The 18,679-nt window shown below is 27.8% G+C and overlaps 1 protein-coding gene across 8 annotated transcripts; it reads right to left on the reverse strand.

The window, feature by feature from the left end:
* Nucleotides 1-450: 450 nt before the first annotated feature.
* LOC112683650 lies at nt 451-16,377 on the reverse strand. 8 transcript variants are annotated; one of them, XM_025554776.1, is made up of 25 exons: nt 15,565-16,377; nt 12,708-12,903; nt 12,330-12,638; nt 12,119-12,256; nt 11,915-12,015; nt 11,707-11,855; nt 11,437-11,649; nt 11,223-11,372; nt 10,812-10,976; nt 10,526-10,738; nt 10,322-10,472; nt 9,837-10,074; nt 9,688-9,725; nt 9,545-9,627; nt 9,174-9,323; nt 6,429-6,468; nt 5,974-5,994; nt 4,729-4,850; nt 4,639-4,644; nt 4,270-4,572; nt 3,645-3,827; nt 2,950-3,162; nt 2,738-2,857; nt 2,487-2,627; nt 451-1,285 (listed from the first exon to the last, which is right to left on the reverse strand). In XM_025554776.1, the coding sequence occupies exons 2-25, from the start codon at nt 12,866-12,868 to the stop codon at nt 1,214-1,216; spliced, it is 3,480 nt and encodes a 1,159-aa protein (XP_025410561.1). In that variant the 5' UTR covers nt 12,869-12,903; nt 15,565-16,377; the 3' UTR covers nt 451-1,213. The 8 variants fall into 8 exon arrangements, with proteins under 8 accessions (XP_025410561.1, XP_025410563.1, XP_025410560.1 ...); XM_025554778.1 differs by lacking the exon at nt 5,974-5,994; XM_025554775.1 differs by lacking the exon at nt 5,974-5,994 and having other exon boundaries at nt 4,729-4,871.
* Between the last annotated feature and the right edge of the window lie 2,302 nt (nt 16,378-18,679).

An 18,679-nucleotide genomic window follows, 5' to 3' on the forward strand; every position in this document is an offset into this window, starting at 1 on the left:
TTAAGTGAAATTTTCATGATTACTGTTTTATAAATACCAAAATTATTGTTATATTATATGATTACACATACAACAAGTTTTATGTATCTAAGAGAGTGAATTTAAACAAGCACAGTATTAGATAATCACATATTATTTTAATGCTATTATCTTGGTATTTGGTGCTAGAAATAGTCCTGTATTTAGAATCACTCTGTCATTAAATCTATTTAAAACTTATTTTTTGTGTATAATATAATAAATTGTAATCAATGTGATGCTTGAGAAAGAAACACATTTCAAAAAAATTATTTGTATTATTTATTATATTTTAAATATTATTTTTGTTATAATACATAATTTTTAAGTCTAATGACCATAATGAATATTAGGATTAAAAATTACATCGCAACACATTCATTTACGATGATGACTAGAATAATTAGGAATTAAGAATTGTCACAACTGCCATGTCATTAGACGAGTTTTATGTATGATACGTACATTTGAGTTGTTCAAATGACAACAATGTTATGTTTACAATGTTGTCGGTTCAAAGTATAAATTAATACAATGCTACAGCAACATAATATACATTAGCAAATAAAGTAATTATCACAAATAAAAATAAAATAACAATAACAACTTTTAAAAAAATATAGAAAAAAAACAAAACATTAAAAAAAAAAGTAGGGTCTTAAATAGGTTGATTAGACTTAGAAAAACATTTACATGTAAAGTACAATAATATAAATGTTTGTGATATGGCAATATTTGATAAATTGTGTTTTAAATGTGTATGCAATTATTGTTTAAATTGTCTTAAATATAATCTAAGTTGTTGAATCAAGACAATCAAAACAATAATAAAAAAAAAAAACTATAAATTTTAAAATTAAGAAAATATTCGGAAAATTAGTATTTCCAGATTTTATTAATTCCTCCCCCCACTTACTCATTGTACTCAATTTTTACATTAATGAAGGGAATGATGAGGAAAAGATGCCCACAGATATTGTGCAAAATAACCATTTACTAGTCCACAAATTTGCCAGGCAGGATATCCACAGTCCACTGAGATTGCAGTGTATTCATACGTTGTGATGATTAACACTGCTAACGTCCCAAAAATATCATTTATCCTTCATGGTTGTTCAAGGTTAAAACCTTATAAATTCAAATTGGTAAATATTTTACACTTTAAAATAATATTTAGATTATTTGTGTCTAATGACTAGATAAACACAGGTGTCTCTTGACCAGTCAGGAGACGAAACATAGATGTTGGCATTGTTTTCATCAAAATCTACGAAATAAAAATGTGTTAATCAATAATGTATACTCCACAACAACAAAATATAATAATTTTAATATTTTTATCTAAGTGAATAAAAATCATTGAAAACATTCGTGACTAGTAAAAAGATTTTTTTTTTTTGTGGAAATTTAAATTTTTTGTTAATTATCAAATTTACTACCTCCTACAGCAGTGTTTCCCAAACTTCTTATCTTTACCGTCCACTTCCAAAAAAAAAAAAATCTGACAGACGCCCCATTAAAAAAAATATTGTTATAAAAGTATGCCATGAAAAATTAAATTTATTGTTTATAAATATATATAATGTATAGTTTCAAATGAAAAAAAATATCTTAATGAAATGGATGTGGTTGATATTAGGTTCGATTTTCGTAAGCAGCATTCTTAAGTCCCCATGATTAGTTATTTGTAACCGTTCTTTTTTTAGTTAGTAGATTGGTTACTGCACTAAACAACACGTTCATCCAAGTAGGATGATGGAAATGCGATTAAAAATGTTGGTACAACAACCCACAATCCAGGATAAAGTATAGGTAGCTGCTTTTGTAGCCAGAATACTTGATAATCTTCCTTGAACTTTAATTTTAATTCCTCATTTGTAGTTACTTCTATCAATTCTTCTTATTTTACAGAATCTATGGTTTCTGTATTTGAAAATGGGTCTAAAACCCATTTGGGTATGTCCATTTAAGAGTACCACCCCCTTTTTGTAAGGAAATGCCCCCAATTAAGCTTGTAACTTCCATTGCCCTCCTGGATAGCTCTAGCGCCCCCAAGGGAGCAATATCGCCCACTTTGGGAAACACTGTCCTACAGTATTCAAAGTACATCAATCATTATTATGCTTATAGAAGTAACCTAATTTCTTAACATCACATTTTAGGTATATATCCAAAAATCAAATTATATTGTTAATATGGTATCGATGCAGTCATGTAATTATTAAATACAAATTTCCCAAATAAACTTAAGATTAGTCAATAAAATAAATAAATAGAGAAAAGAGAATTAAAAATATTAAAATTGAGATGTAAAAGTAAATTTTTATTTATATACATTATATTCCTAATTCTTTTATAATGGTTATACATTAAAAAAAATAATTGGTCTTTATTAGAGAATTTAAGATTCTGAGTGAAGTGAGGAATATATTTCTTATTATTATTAACTATAAAATATTATCTCTTACTTCTCCTACTGACGTTGCTAGTAAATTTACAATTTTTTCATGTGGTACAGCTACTACGCTTTGATTATTAATTTCAATAATTCTATGGCCAACTCTCACTCCACCACGTTCTGCGATTCCACCACGAAGTAAACTGCATATCTGTTTTATAAGATTTAATTAAACAAATTAATTTGACATTTTCATTGAAATGTATTTAAAAAAAAAAAAAAAACGTTTTTACAAATTCAAAAATATATTAAACCACTTACCACACCATTTTGAACACTAAAACCAAGTTGGTATTTTGTGTCTGGTCTTTTTATTTTTACCTCAACTACTGGAGCACATGGAACAACGGTTAACTTAATCACTGTTTGAGGTTTAGAATTCTTTTAAAAAAAAATTTAAAAAAATGTATTAGTTTTTAATTGGTATTTTGGATACAATGGTAAATAGATAGAAGTAGTATAATAAATAGTACTTTTATATAATTTTGACATGTAGACAATGGCAGACCTACGAGTGAAACACCATTAATAGCAATGATTTGATCACCAATGTTCAGTTGTCCACAGCGTGCAGCTGCTCCTGCTGGAGCTAAGTTTGCAATTACAACAGTAGGTAGCATGGAACCCCAACCTGACTCGACTATCACAACACCAAGTATTTCTCCTTTAGACTTTGGTACTACAACCTATACAGGTTAATAAAACATTGAAATTGAATATTTATAAATCTTAACTTTAAATATCAGTTTGAGGGGAAAAATCCATAAAAATTAACATAAGTAATTAATCATAATCACATTTCATTGTAAATTCATAATTAGCAATTATGTAATTTTTAACATTTTGAGGGTATTATATATTTGTGAAACAATGTGGAAAATGTTAGAAAAAAAGACAAAATTACATGTTTTATTCAATGTTATACAAAATTAAGCCAGAATTAAGGTTTTATTTATAACAATTTCAGAGTAAATAGTTTGTATGTATAAAAATTACAAATTAAACTATATAATTGTGATAAATGACTAATAATTCCTGGGAATTTTGGTTATGTTATTATTATTATTTAATGGTGCATAAGCAAAAAAAATATAAGTAGATAAAGATAAAAAAAAAACACTAGTTTAACTGATAAGAATAGAATTAAATGCATAAAAAAATAACATACTTCCTTTTGCAATTCTTTCTTTGCAAACATTTGTAATTCATCTCCAAATATCTCTTGTGAGTTCAATACTTCTTGATAGTCCATTTCTTTAACAAAACTATGATCCTCTATGCCATTTGCTTTTAAGAATTCCATATACGCCACTTGAAAGGCTTGACCAATAGATTGAGCAATGAACTGAGCCTGTACAAAAAAGAATAATGATTTAAAATTAAATTATATTTTGATTTATTAAATTATAATGACAAATACTTGGAAAAAATTATTAGTCATTAGTATTTTTAAACAAAAAAAAATCACAAGATAAAAGTTAGACTACATTTATTTTTGTATGTTAAAATGTATAAAACTATTATATAACTTCAAAATGTTATTTTATAGTAATAGTAAAAAGTGCTTTGAGATCTAGTTCCAAATAATAATAATGTCAAAAATATATCATGAAGTTATAAGTTTTCCAACTAGTTAAAATCAATAATACATGATATGGTATGTCATATTGACAGTTTACACTTGAGCAAATAAAATAAAATTTTATATTTTAATGGTATAACAGTTTTACCGTCAGTAGTGTTTTATCAGTGTCTCATAATATACTTCTAGATAATTAATTGATGTTTCTTACTTCATCACTCTCAAAAACATGGCATATCATCTTGGGGGTTCTATTATTAGCTGATTTATCAATGCCATTCACACTAGAAGACACTAATGCAGTTTCTGTGGTGGATTCAGATGATTGATGTGTGAGGAAACAACGTCTTCGAGCCATTAATACAACCAGTTCACCAATATCAGCTATATAAGAAATGGTCCTAAGGGCATGGTCCATCATGATTTCTTTCAAATCAGTATTGAGAACCATTATTTTTTCAGTCGAAATAAAAAGATCTACTTCTGTACTTGGTTGAGTTTCACCATCTGGAGCCTGATTAAATTATTAAATTACCAATGTTACATAAATTTAAAGTAATTGATACTTTTTCCTACTTACCAAAGCCTAATTTATAATCCAAATTTAAGAAAGCAGGAAAATAAAATTATTCATGAAACATTAAAGTTCAAAAATTATTAAATATATTACTTTTATTCTAGATACTGCTTCTTCAGCTTGCATCATTCTCGTGCTCTTAGTAGGTTGTCCTTCACAAGCCAACTGTGTAGAACCCAAGTAGCGTGCTCGGAATAGAACACCTTCAATTAACACTGCAGGTTCGTGAATCATAACTAAATATTTAACATAAATATAAAAATGAATTTTAGTTACATTATTATTATACATTTTTAAATGCTACAAATTAAATTTTACATTTATACAATTGCATTAATAGTCTTATAAAATTTCAATACAATGTGTTGTAATAATTACTAATATATTAGGACACAAAGAAAAATTGAAAATGTAATTAATACTATTTTGTCCAATATTTAATATTCATATAAATGTATTCTTATATTTATATTTTATTATAATTTAAAAATTAAATTGTTAAAATATTTAAAAGTGAGCATTAAATATTGATAATAAAAGTTGTGTGTGAATTGTTGGACTTACCGTGCATTCAAGTGCAATAATGTGTTAATTCCATGTTGTGCAGTTGATAAAAAAAAAATAAAAAGGCAATATTGTTAGTGTTAAGATAGTAAATTTATAAAAAAAAGAAAAAGAAAATCCATAGGAAATAATATTATTAAATCATACTAGAGATGGTGAATTTCAAAAACTTGAAAATTATTATTTGTTATAGAAAATACAATTTTATTACATAAACTATTGATTTTATAATATTACATTATATAATCAATGTATATGTTATTGTTAGATTTTATTGAAAACCAATACAGTTCAAAAACAACCAAAACAGTTAAAAAAAACTAAAAAATATAAATTAATCATTTGAAAATATTATAATCTAAGTAATGCTATATTTTTAAATAAATATTTCTTAACATTCGATAAGCAATCTAAATACTATAATTCTAAACATGCAATAAAAATCCTTTACTAATAAATTAGATGAATACTTTAAATAAGGAAATCTAAACTCATTTTTTTAAACAAAAATGTAACACAATTGCACAGTATATTGTCAAATCAGAAAAAATAAAAATAAATAGAAAAAAACATTATCTTAAATTAAGTGTAAATAAAATATAAAATAATATAAATTATTAATAATTATTATTTTTGGAAATATTTTTTTTTATTAAAATAATTATTATGTAACGTATAATGTACCTATGTATACATTTTAGTTAGTGAAAATAATTATAAAATCGTGCAGATTAAGTTTTAAGAAAATCATTTTATATTAACATCAAAGCATACCTGTTTGTTGTTGAGGTATTCCTAACGGAATAACAAAAACAAAACAAAGCTGTTAAGATCCATATATATTTAATATACACAAATAAAAAAATAAAAAATTGGTAATAATGTTTGTGCTTTTATCAGTTTTTATGAGTTTTTGTAATTATAATTATTACATTTAAAGTACTTTGCTGCTAACAGGCAAATTGATAGCAAGTGTATAAAGCATTATTATTCATAACTTTACTTTTGGAATATTTTATGTAAAGCAGAATAATTTTAAAATCATATGTAAGTAAAATAAAATATTAATTGCCTTTAATTTATTGAGTAGCAATAAAGCATTATTGAATACTGCTGAAAATTGCCTCAATTTCCCATGCGGCATAATAATATTAATTAGCACTTATTAACTAACTTTTGTACAATTTAATCAAAATATTGGTATATTTAACAACTATAATTCTACTAACCTTCTTTATTGCGAGATTTCTTTTTAGTTCCATCTTTTTCCTGTAAGAAAAAAAATAAAAACATAGATTCAAATCAATTTATAAAATTTAACATTAATTGAATATAACTACAGTGGCGTACACAAGAATTTTTATAGAGGAAGGGGCTGATAATTTATATGTTATATTACAAATTTAAAAAATTATTTTTTTTTTTTTTTTATTGCTGTTATTATGTTTAAGTTATATTACAAATAAATATAATAACTGCAAAATAGGTATTTAAAAAAAAATTGCTTATATTAATAAATCACTATTTATGACAACATTTAATACCATTCAAAATTAAGATTATATAATTTGAGATTTCCTGAAATTTTGAGAAATTTAAAAATTATCATTGCAACTCTTACCATTCAGATACACCACTGAAATACTACATTTTAAATAATAAGATAATACTATGTTAATAAATAAAGAAGTACACCATTTGCCAAACATTCATCTACTGGATTCAAGCAATTATAATCAAAATACAAGTCCCAACAACAAGTGATTAAACAAAAAGTTCAAGATTATATTACTTATTACTGAGGCCCAGATTTTTATGCAAAAAATATCATTATAAATATATTACATCATATAAATTATTACAACTTAATATTATTTACAAATTATGGAATAAGTAATTATTAATCAATTATATGATATAAATTCAGAATTAACAAAAAATATTAATTTTAAAACAAATACTATTACGAAAATACAAAACATGATTACAGATTTTTAAAATGGAAGCTTTTACAGTTGTCAAGTAGCATAGATTTATATTTAGAAAAACTTCTTTCTATGCCACAAGACGCTTAGTGAATATTTAAAATAAGATATGTCTTCAGATAACAATTCTACAATATCTTCATTTTTGTTACTTATTTTTCTACTTCATATTTCACAAAGTGTTTTAATTCCAGAATACCTTGGATTTTAATATTTTTCCTTTTCTAAAATAGATACAACTAAAATATTTTTTATTTAATATTTATAAAATACGCAAAAACAAAAATTATCCTTAGGAATCTATACAGTACAAGATGTTGACATTTGTCATCAAAATAATTCTAGGTCAATTGTAAAAGAATATGTAATTACATAAATATTCAGGTAATAGTTATTACAACTGAATTTTTAAGTAGAGTCCAGCTTATTATTTTGAATATCATTCCTCCTCTTTTATTAATAACTAATTAACTTTTTAGAAAAATGTATTAAATTAAATATACATATAAATTAATCAAATTTTCCTTATTTATAATAAACAAATCTCGGAACTTTAGGCATTTGCATATTTGTTTAGAAAAATACATATTGAAATTCTGGTTTTATATAAAGTCGATCCATAATACACAGATTTCAAATACAAAAATTAAAATTGCATAATTTTGCATACTTCGTTGTTTTTTGTAAAAATTTGCATATTTTAAGCTTAAGAACTTTTATATGCATAGATTTAACGATTTTTTTTTTTACAAATTTATAATTCAATAAAAAAATTAGATATATGACAACCGAAATTCACATTTGATATCGTTTGACAAAATAAATGAATTCATCAATAGCTATTTTAGTATTGATCTCAAAGCACTTAACAATGATATAATCTCTATTGTTGCCAACTGTCTTGAATTTATTTTTATATAAATTTACCAAGAGATTATTATTGTACCATAATATAAAGTAGTCGTTTTCAATATTTCTGCATTTATCCTCAAGAGGATTAAAATTTAATGAAGATTGTATAGCTTGTAGAACAGGAAGACACAAGAATACACAAGTGTGCATTGTTTATGTTTTTTTAAATTTAATTTTAACTTTTTTTTCTCATATACCTAATTTATGTAAATTATATTTTATTGTATTTTCCAAATTTTTACTGCATATTATGATGTTTTTTAATGTATGTATGTGTTATGATAAAAGTTAAAAAACATAAAGTTCCAAGTCTTGATAATAAATAAGAATATCCTATCAAAAATAATTTAATATAATAATTGTCTTAAAGAATTAGTAATATTTTGAAAATGGTAGTAAACAATAAGTTAATATGTTAAATGAAAATTTAACTTTCATAATCGTACATCAAAACAGGTGTCGGTTGTATACATCAGTGTTATAGATGTTTGTAAAATACTGTAACAGACTGAAAAAAGAAAAAAAAAGTAAATTGAATTTATGTATAAGCTTTATAATGAATTGTAATAAATAAAAAGGAATATTTTATTTAATTGTTCCAATAGTTTTTTTTATTTTTATTTAAAACTCATAAAAACTGAAGAAAATATATATGTATGTACTGCTATAATCTTATAGATAAATTTATTATAATTATTATTTTTCTTAAATAATACATTTTAAAATTAATATCATAGGATTATTTTATTATTACGAGACTTATAATTACAATACAATATCATTTAACAGTGATATTTTAATATAAATATCAATGATTAAAATTATCTGGTATCATATCCAAAAATAAATAATTTATTGAAAAATATACATTTATATTCTAGCTCATTCTAAGAAACAAAAATATGGTATAGGAGATATCACCTGTTGTAAGATACAGTCTAATTAAATGAAAAATTTAAAATTGTGCAATGCGAATAAAGAACAGCAAAAAACTGTGATCAACTAATAATATGAAAATAATAAATATACAATTCAAAATGTCAAAAATTGAACAATCATTAAAGCACTTAGGCAAACCTTTTTTGCAGGGTTAAGGGTTTGGGGTACGATGAATGGTTTTTCAATATTAGCAGCCGGTTCTACGGGTGCAGGATGCGAGGACGTATTGCTTGATGATGATGTCAAACTAAACGGTAACAAAGACCGTGTTTTTGACTTCTTCCAGTCCTGTGATGATATTTTATACAAAACTAATTTTTTTTCTCTTAAATGTTTATTAATTTATAAAATAAGATGAAAAAATGTAAATAATTGACCAACTGGATTAGAAACATATGTAACAATTGCTCAAACAAAATACACCACTTGAGTAAATACTATACATAAAACCACTAGGGGTTATCAAAGTATGAGGAAAATAATTTGTATACAATTTTATAAAAACTTACAGCTTTTTCATCAAAAAATCCAGTGTCATCAGTTCTTTGTTGTCCTAAAAGTCTATCAGTTTCTAAGTCTGTATCTGCTTCTTCTAATGAATGAATATGAATAAATAAAAAAAATTGCAACTTCAAAAAAAAATTTTTTATACCTTCATCACCACTAGGTCCAGAACCAACTCCTCTATGTCTAAAAAAAAAAAAAAAAAAAAAATGGTTAAAGATTAAAATATTTACAATGGAAATCAAATTATACTTATTTATTATTAGGTAAAATAATTACATTATATAATAATTTTACCTTGGTACCCAAATGGGCAAATCTTCAGTTTTGGCAGTATTAGAGTTAGTACTATCTTTGCTTGGACTACAACCCGGTGATATGTCATCATCAACATTGGTAGTTTTTAAGGGTTTTGTTTGTCTAAGACTAGATCTTATTTCATGAATAGCAGCCTCAACCATATCAGCAGATTCATTAACACTACGATGTGCTGTTGGTGCTGGTGGTGGAGGTGTTCTACTCTCATCAGATCTTACTAAAAATAAATAGAACGCATTTAGTGTCAAATAATTTAGAGGTTCGCTAAAATGATATATGTAATTTTAAAACTGTAATTTTGTATATAAAATAATAAAATAGAATAAAAATAATTATACAACTGTAAAATAAAAATAATTTTTCTGATATTTTGCTGTAACATAAAATTATGTATTTTGTTTAGTTTATTTTCTACTATAAGTTTTCAAAATTCTAATATATTTCAAGTCAATTGAAAAACAAACCTAAAGAATCCAATAATTGTATTCCAGTTTCTTGGCAATTGGAATGCATTTCACTTGTATTAGTGTCATTGTTATCACATTTACTGGGCCTAGTTGTACGTTCTATTATTTCTCTTTCAATCTCACTAATTTGCCTTTTCATTAACAATACCTAAATACACAACATTTTATAAATAATGGAAATATAAATTATATAATACCTACAGTTGGATTATTGTTGTCTGTATCACTTGTGTGACCACTGGACAATCCATCTTCTAAAACTGGCATGGTGATAGATGTTACACCACATATTGGAATAAGATGTTGACCATCTACCATAGAAGATGACTCTCCATCACTACCCATACCAACATCTTCACAGTCAGTTACTTCAGGTGATAAAGTTACATTGCGACTATATCTTCCAACACAGCTCTGAAAAGAAGATTCATCTCAATATAATCATCATACAATCAATAAAAATAAAAAAATAAATATATATATATACTTGATGAACTCCAGCTAAACATCGAGATCCATCTGATGAAGAATCATGTTTGTGTGGAGACAACTGTGAACTTTTGTGTAAATCTTCATTAGATAAACGCATACCAATATAAGTATTACCTTGTTCAGACACTGGTATTCGTCTTCTCAATTCATACTCCAAATCCTAAAATTTACAAATTAATTTCTTGAAAAAAATTACTAATAACAAATTATATAAAAATATATACTAAATATGGTTTAAAAAATATATATACAATAATAAATAAATTTATTATGTTATAGCTTTATATATATAATTAAATTTAAATCCAAAATTTTGTATAATTTAATAATACTAAATATATTCAATAAAAATGAAAACCCTTGGAAAATGTATACGTTCCAAATATAAACATGGACAAATTCTTACTTGGAATTGTAATTGTTGAGAGTCCTGATTTTCAGCGCCAGACTTGAAAAATTCTTCTAACACTTTTCTAGTTTCTGAAAACTCATACAAATAATCAAAATTCATAGTTGGAGAAGGGCTGGAAGACCTAGAATCATCTTGAACCACTCTCTAAAAATGATATGAAAATAATTAAAACTACAAAAACAATACTACAAAGAATAAGTAAATGTACTTGAGGAAATCCCGGCCGAGGCATATAAAGTGTAGGAGATGATAATAAAGATGGCATTGATTGTTCTTCTTCCCTGTACTGTTTTGGTGATCCATTAAAATCATTAGTTTGAACTTCACTTTGAGATCTAACTAATCCATCAGTGTTGTCAGTGCTCGATATTTCAGATCGATTACTATTTCCAATTAAATTTATACCTCCATTTTGACTAGTCTACAATTATATTAAAATTAGTATTAGTTATTAAAAATAAAAAAATTAAATACTCACTTTATAATTTATATGGTGTTGACAGGAATCAATAGCTTGATACAAATTTTTATTATGATGCATTCCATAATGGCTTATTGAAGTATCATGTTGAACTTTATCCCATACATCATTATGTACATCATCAAATAAAACTGGATCATCTAATTCTACAAAAGTTATAAATTAAATTAACTCATACCAAACAATAATTTTAACAACTATTTACCTAAAGATAATGGCCGTTGATGTTTTGTAGATTTAACATCAGAAGAAAACACTGTTTCCGAAATTTCTCTTGAAGATTCAGTACTTGGAACATCTAGTCCTCTACAAAAAAAAAAAATCATTAAAAAAATAAAAATAATAAAATAATTTTAACATTAAGTTATGAAAAACATGTTGAAATCAAACAAATTTATTCTTAGCTTGCCTATTGCGTAGTTCCCATATCCGACCAGGTGATTTGATCCAGTCAACTTCTGTAGGTAAAGGTAATTGTCGAGTTTTTCGCCCGGGTTTACTACGGCTTTGACTATAAACTTCTCGACCACCTGCTATTTCTATTATTCTGTGAGAAAATAATTTTAATTATATTACATTTTTTCACCAGTTTACTAAAAAAATAATTAGCAATAACAAACCTGGAATCTCTCAATTTATAAGTAGATTGTTGTGATGTTAAGTTAACTTTGTTTGAGTTTCTTGTTCTGTTGGAGGCCTCAATATCTACATTACACATGACACTTGATTCACTAGACACATTTTTTATATCAGATTCATCATCTTCATCTTCATCCATGTTTTCATTAATTTCTTCCTCATCGTCTTCAATACTGGTTTCTAAAGATGAATCTTGACTAGCATCACTATCACTTCTTCTACGACTTCGAAATTTTCTTATCCCACGGATACTACGTTTTCTTGTTCCATTTCCATGTACATTATCACACCTATGGAATTTGCAAAATTGTATTTATTTATTCCTTAAATAAAAAATAAATGCAATATATATATCATACCTATTTCTTTGTCGTTCATTTGGCTGAGTTAAGTCCATATCATGATCCGTGTCGTCGTCACAGAGGGGATTTAGATTTAAGTCTGTAGATCGCACAGTAGCTGGACGACATTTGGGAAAAAGCTTTGATAAGTCATCATTGTCCAGTTTCAAGCCTATCATAGCTTTTCAAAATATGGATCCACAGATTCTGAAATCTAAATCAAAACACTAGAATATTTATTTTAATTAAAAAAAATGTATTATTCATATTCACTCTTATAGCTCTATAAAACATAACATAACATAACATGGATTTTACTGGAACTGAAGAAATATTATTTAGGATATTTAAAAATAAACTAGGTGGAAAATAAAATTAACCTTTCTTACAAGAACAGCCATTATTAATAACATATGCAATTTGGCTACATTGTAGTTGTTATGGTAACTAACAACTAACATTAGATGTTCAAGAAAAGATCAATTAGTATTTATTCTATGCAATCTACCATAGCTGCTATTGTACTTACACGTATTTAGTTAAATACTGTGTATACATGTTTGGAGTACAAAATAAGTGTTTTAAATACTGAATAATATTCATTACCTACTGAACATTATATTTTCTATTTATTTCAATAACACTATTATTTAATATTAAATTTTTTTAGTTATATTAAATAAGAATTTGAGGTTAAAAAGTATAAGTATAATGAAATTTAAATTAATTTTATTATACTTATACTATATTTTACTTATACTCTATTTGTTTTAGAAAATCAGAAAATTAAAAATGTATAAACACAAATTTAATGTTATCAACTGTCGAAAAAAATTAGCATTATACTCATTATGATATAATAAAACAGAAATATTTCTTAAACGCAATACAACATATTGTAAGAAAGTTAAGATTGTATTATTTTTAATTATACCAATTATTGCTTATCTCCTGGACCATATGTAAATGGGAAAAGGCAGGGGACAGTTAAATTTCAAAAGATACTAAACATTTAAAATTATTATTTATAAATTAATTTGTTCCTTGAATTGTTACGAAAAACCAAATTAATTTAATACTATTATCTTACATTAATATTTTTTTAAGACTATGTGTTTTCTTTTACTAAATCTTGAATAAAATATTCAAATTTGGCCCTTTTTACCTCAGTTTACCTAAGCATAACATATTTTAAGATATTTTTAAAAGAAAATAACAAAGAAAAATCGTAATATGATATCATATACACTAATAGTTTGCACAAACATTTTTTCAAAAAGTTACTGAAAAACAACAAAAAAATTTTGGCAACTTTTTTTTAATTATTTTGCTATAGTTTATAAAATAAAAATGTTGAAATGATACAATTTTAACATTTCAAATTTATTAAGAAAATATGTCAACCAATTTAAGACTAATTATTAAAAAATTCATTATTTTATTTTGTATAACATTGCCAACATTGAGTTGAAATACTTAATAATTCTGTTAAGATTTTTTTTTTCTCAAATACTTTCTAACATTTTACTACGATAACACCCTTTTTTACTATAAAATTTATAAATTCAATAAATCATCCTTTAAATAAAAATGTTATTACTAAGACACGTGACCTAAAATTATAAACTATATGAAATCTATTTTAATCCTAGAAAGGAAAATTATACTATATTATAATATTAAATATATTATATTAAAAATATAAAAAATAAATAAAAACTTAATTTGCATATTAATTAAAAATCTGAACTAAAATTTTTTATTTTAGATTATATTCTACCAACAGAAATTCAATATTGTCAAAATTATTAAAATAACTAAACTGTTAAAATATTTGTTGTCTTTTAATTATCTATATTTTAATTGTACGTAACACATCGAGTTATATCGAGGTCATTAATTAGTTATGCATTTTAAAATAGATGTGATAAAAATATATATATACATTGCCAACATGAAATATAAAAATATTTTCATATGAAAAATTGAATAAATGAGTGATTAAAATTAATCAAAAATGTTATTTTAACAAACTGATTAATTTAATCACAAAAAAAACTATACACATATTGCATTAGTTATTAACAAAATATCAAATTATTTTAGACATTTAAACTAGGTAGATAAATATTATATTTATTTTTTTTCATTTGACAACAATAACCTTTCTGTAATAAATCATAAATAATGTACACATGACAAATATTTACTTTAATGTGTATGCATATTAAATATTATACTGTGTAGTAAAACGGACTTTAACAATGAATGAATGGAATTCCAGAAAATAACCAGTATTCAGGATACTATCAAGTTCATAAACAAAATGGTGATTTTGTTACAGTTGTTACAGTTGACCTGGTAATGAAATCGTTGGTCTTTGACCAAAAATATTACAAATTACATGAATCAAAATCACATTTGTTCATTACAAACATGTAAAAAATTTCAATCTAACATGAAAATATGAGTTGGAATTCCGTTTACTCAATACACAAGATTAAACTGAAAAAATCGAAACACAAAAAGAGCACAACAATAGCTGTATGTTCAAAGGATATGGACGGTTATGAGCTAACGAAAACATAAAGAAACCATTAGTCAAATGCTGGTATAGTCTAGCGTGCTAGAGTAACCTTTCAACAATAAGGTCAAGCCAAAACACAGTGGTCGACAGTTCAACAGACATTTGAACAAGGTCGTCCAAGAGAGACTGTGAAGTGACACGTTGCTATGCGAAACCCAGGAACATTGGGGACAGGCCAGATACAACCGGGTTACGTGATAAAACCTAAATGAATATACAGACAGACGATGGTTCTGACCAACGTTACAAAGGGCACTAACGGACTTAAGCGCGTACGCAGTTTCTCACCTCGCGAAACTGAAGGATTTATATTTTCCAGACATTAAATTCAACGGCAAAACGACGATTGCTAATGGTGGTGGTGCAGCTGTTGTCGACGATAACGATGATGTTGTTGTTATAGTCGCGGTCGTCGGCGGTGCGAAAGTTTCCGGATCGGCAGAAGTCGGAACAGGAGCGGTTACGATAGCCGTCGGCCGAATAGCACGAGAAGCGAACGGTGAAACGGGCAGCGAGCACGTCATACGCGTGAACGCGCGACCAGAGCGTAAGTGTGTGATAAGGTTATTGATTGTGTCGTGGTGGTTGTCGTCGTCGTCGGTCGCGCACGGAAGGAGGATAAACGTGAGTCACAGAACGTCGCGCGCAAACGGGTGGGGTGGTGGCGGCGGCGATGGTGGTGGTTAATTGACCACGGACGCGTCGAAAGCGCGTGCACGCCGACGAGTCTCGCACGTCGTATCGGGGCCGTATGCCGGTCGTCCCGTCGTTCCGGCGATAGATCGTCCCGCGTTCGCGGCACGATCGGCCTGCTGCGTGTCCGGGGCCGGAGTGCGGTTTAGATCACTGCGGCCGCAGATCGCGTAAACGACGAGACCGCGTACCTATTATCACCGCACTCCCCGGGAATGTATAATGGTGGTAAGGATGGTGGCGGGGTTGATTTTAGGAGGGGAAACGGCGAGTCCGTCGGCGGCCTGAGTATGAAAATTGCGATCGACTTTCGGCACGTCGAACCCGGGGTACACCGTGAACGTATCGCGAGTGTGTGTACGGTCGTCACGTATCGCGCGTGAACGTCGTTAACGTACGAGTCGGGCGGCGGCGAGGCGCATGTGCCAGATAAATTTTTGTGATTATCGGATGCTGCGGCGCGGTGCGTGACGAGAGCGCGTTGGTCAGCGCGGTGGTCGCCTCCGTCACGAATCGGCGCGCGCGCCCCAAAACTTCCCAAAGAGATTATTCCCGCACGATCCACGTCGAAATGCGCTCCTCCTTGACACGCGCATGTTTTCCCCGCGGATTTCTGCATACCCGTGTTTTTTCCGTAGTGCTTCGCCGCCTGCATACTGCATATTCCGGGTGCCGCAGTTGCACTTCGTGCTGCGCGCGGTCCGTAAGTTTAGAGACCGGACTGAATTGAAAATATATCGAAATCGGACCGAACAGATTATTAAATTTATTTTTCTTCTTAACCGAACCGAAAATATAATGTAATTTGATTGAGCGGACGAACGATTCGAACTAAAAATATTTCTGATTGTGAAAGTTTTTATTTATACCATATAATCGGTATTTTGTATAGATTTAAACTGCTCGTAGATTACATGTCCGTGCTGGCACTGACTGGATGATTATTTTAAAACGTAGTTATCCTACCTTACCTATGTACCTTAAAAAAAATGAATTGTTTAAAATACGATTAAAATAAGCAAGAAAAAAAATGTTTTGTTAAGAAAAGTGAATTTGTAATAATTTGTAATTTTCCAAACGTTCTAAAAGGTATTGGTATTTAAAACTCACATTTTTGAAATTCCATGATGGCAATACTTCGTAAAAATAATGCGTGTTTGTAAGTCACTTATTATCAGTAAGTAAAAATAAGTAAATATACGTAATCAATATAATATTATTTATAATGGTACATTATGATTGACGGGTTTCCCTAAATTTTGAATTGTATGGTCATGTGATGACGATTGATAATAGTCAATCAATAGTCAATAGTCAATTATTTCAAAATAACGGTAATCAGGCCTGTATTTAGAGGGGGCACGGGTAGGCACATGTCCGGGGGCGGCAAGTCTCAGGGGTGGCAAAATATTTAAGCAAAATTAATTTTAAAAATGATGTACCTAATGAAAAAAAAATAAAACAATAAAAAAAAGAAAATAGTATGTTTTATTATGTAACAATTTGTTTAATTTGTTAATTAAAAAAAGTATTAAACGATTTTCATTTATAAATTATATTTTATTATTAAAGAATCTCGATTATGGACGAAATAATATGTGTATTATTATTATTTATTTTTTTTTGGGGGGGGAGGCTAGTAAAATAATATGCCCTGAGGCGCCAAATTTTTAAACATGGGTCTGACGGTAATTATTCTTATTTTTTCAACCCCCCCCCCACAAGTTTTTTTTTACGTCCGCTCCTAGTAGAGCGGCATTTACAACATTTCGGGAGGTGCCCGGGCACACCCGGCACCTCCCATGCGCACGCGTATGTACACAATAAAACAGTTGAAATATTGGCTTTGCAATTTAGTTGGTGTCATTAGGTATTAAACTGTGTTTTACAAACAAATTTAATTCATCTTCTTCTTCTTCTCAGCTTACCGGTCCATTAAGGACCATTGCTGCCTTCAACAGGTCTCTCCATATTTCTCTATTGTAAGTCAACTCATAAGTCACATTCTGATCTATGGCTTTCAAACCCTTGGAAACTACATCGATCCACCGGGTCCTGGGTCTTCCTAAGGGTCTTTTTTTGTTCATTTTTTCTACGAGTACTTTTTTTATTAGTTGACCAGTAGCTCTCCAAGTGTGTCCAAACCACTCTAGTCTTTTATTCCTGATAAAGGCTAGAATGTTTGGTCTTTTGTATAATTTCTATAGTTCTTCATTTTTTCTTTTGTCAAATGTATTTGTTTCTCGGTTAAAGCGTGGTCCAAATATATTCCGGAGTATTTTTCTTTCAAATATTATCAGCTTTCTCTCATCGCTTTTTGTTAATGACCATGTTTCACTCACGTACGTGATTATTGGTCGCAAATAACTATGGTATAAGCGTATCTTTGATGTCCATGATAGTAGTTTTGATTTTAGGAGCTTAATTATACTATAGTAACACCTGTTCCCACTCATGATTCTTTCATTTATCTCTTGGTGCATATTATTCTTGTTATTGACGTTTACTCCCAAATACTTGAAGTTGTCCACTACTTCAAATTTCCAATTGTCTACCATATTATACCTGTTTATATTTAGATTGGTCCTTGACATCACCATGTACTGTTTTATTTTCATTTACATATAAACCCATTGACATGCTTGCCTTAAGTAGTCTCTTGGTTGTCTCGGTAACTTCCTCCCTAGTCTCTCCCATTACGACAATATCA

Source organism: Sipha flava, unplaced genomic scaffold (assembly GCF_003268045.1).
Source record: "Sipha flava isolate LNK unplaced genomic scaffold, YSA_version1 232_pilon_pilon, whole genome shotgun sequence".
Taxonomy (NCBI): Eukaryota; Metazoa; Arthropoda; class Insecta; order Hemiptera; family Aphididae; genus Sipha; species Sipha flava.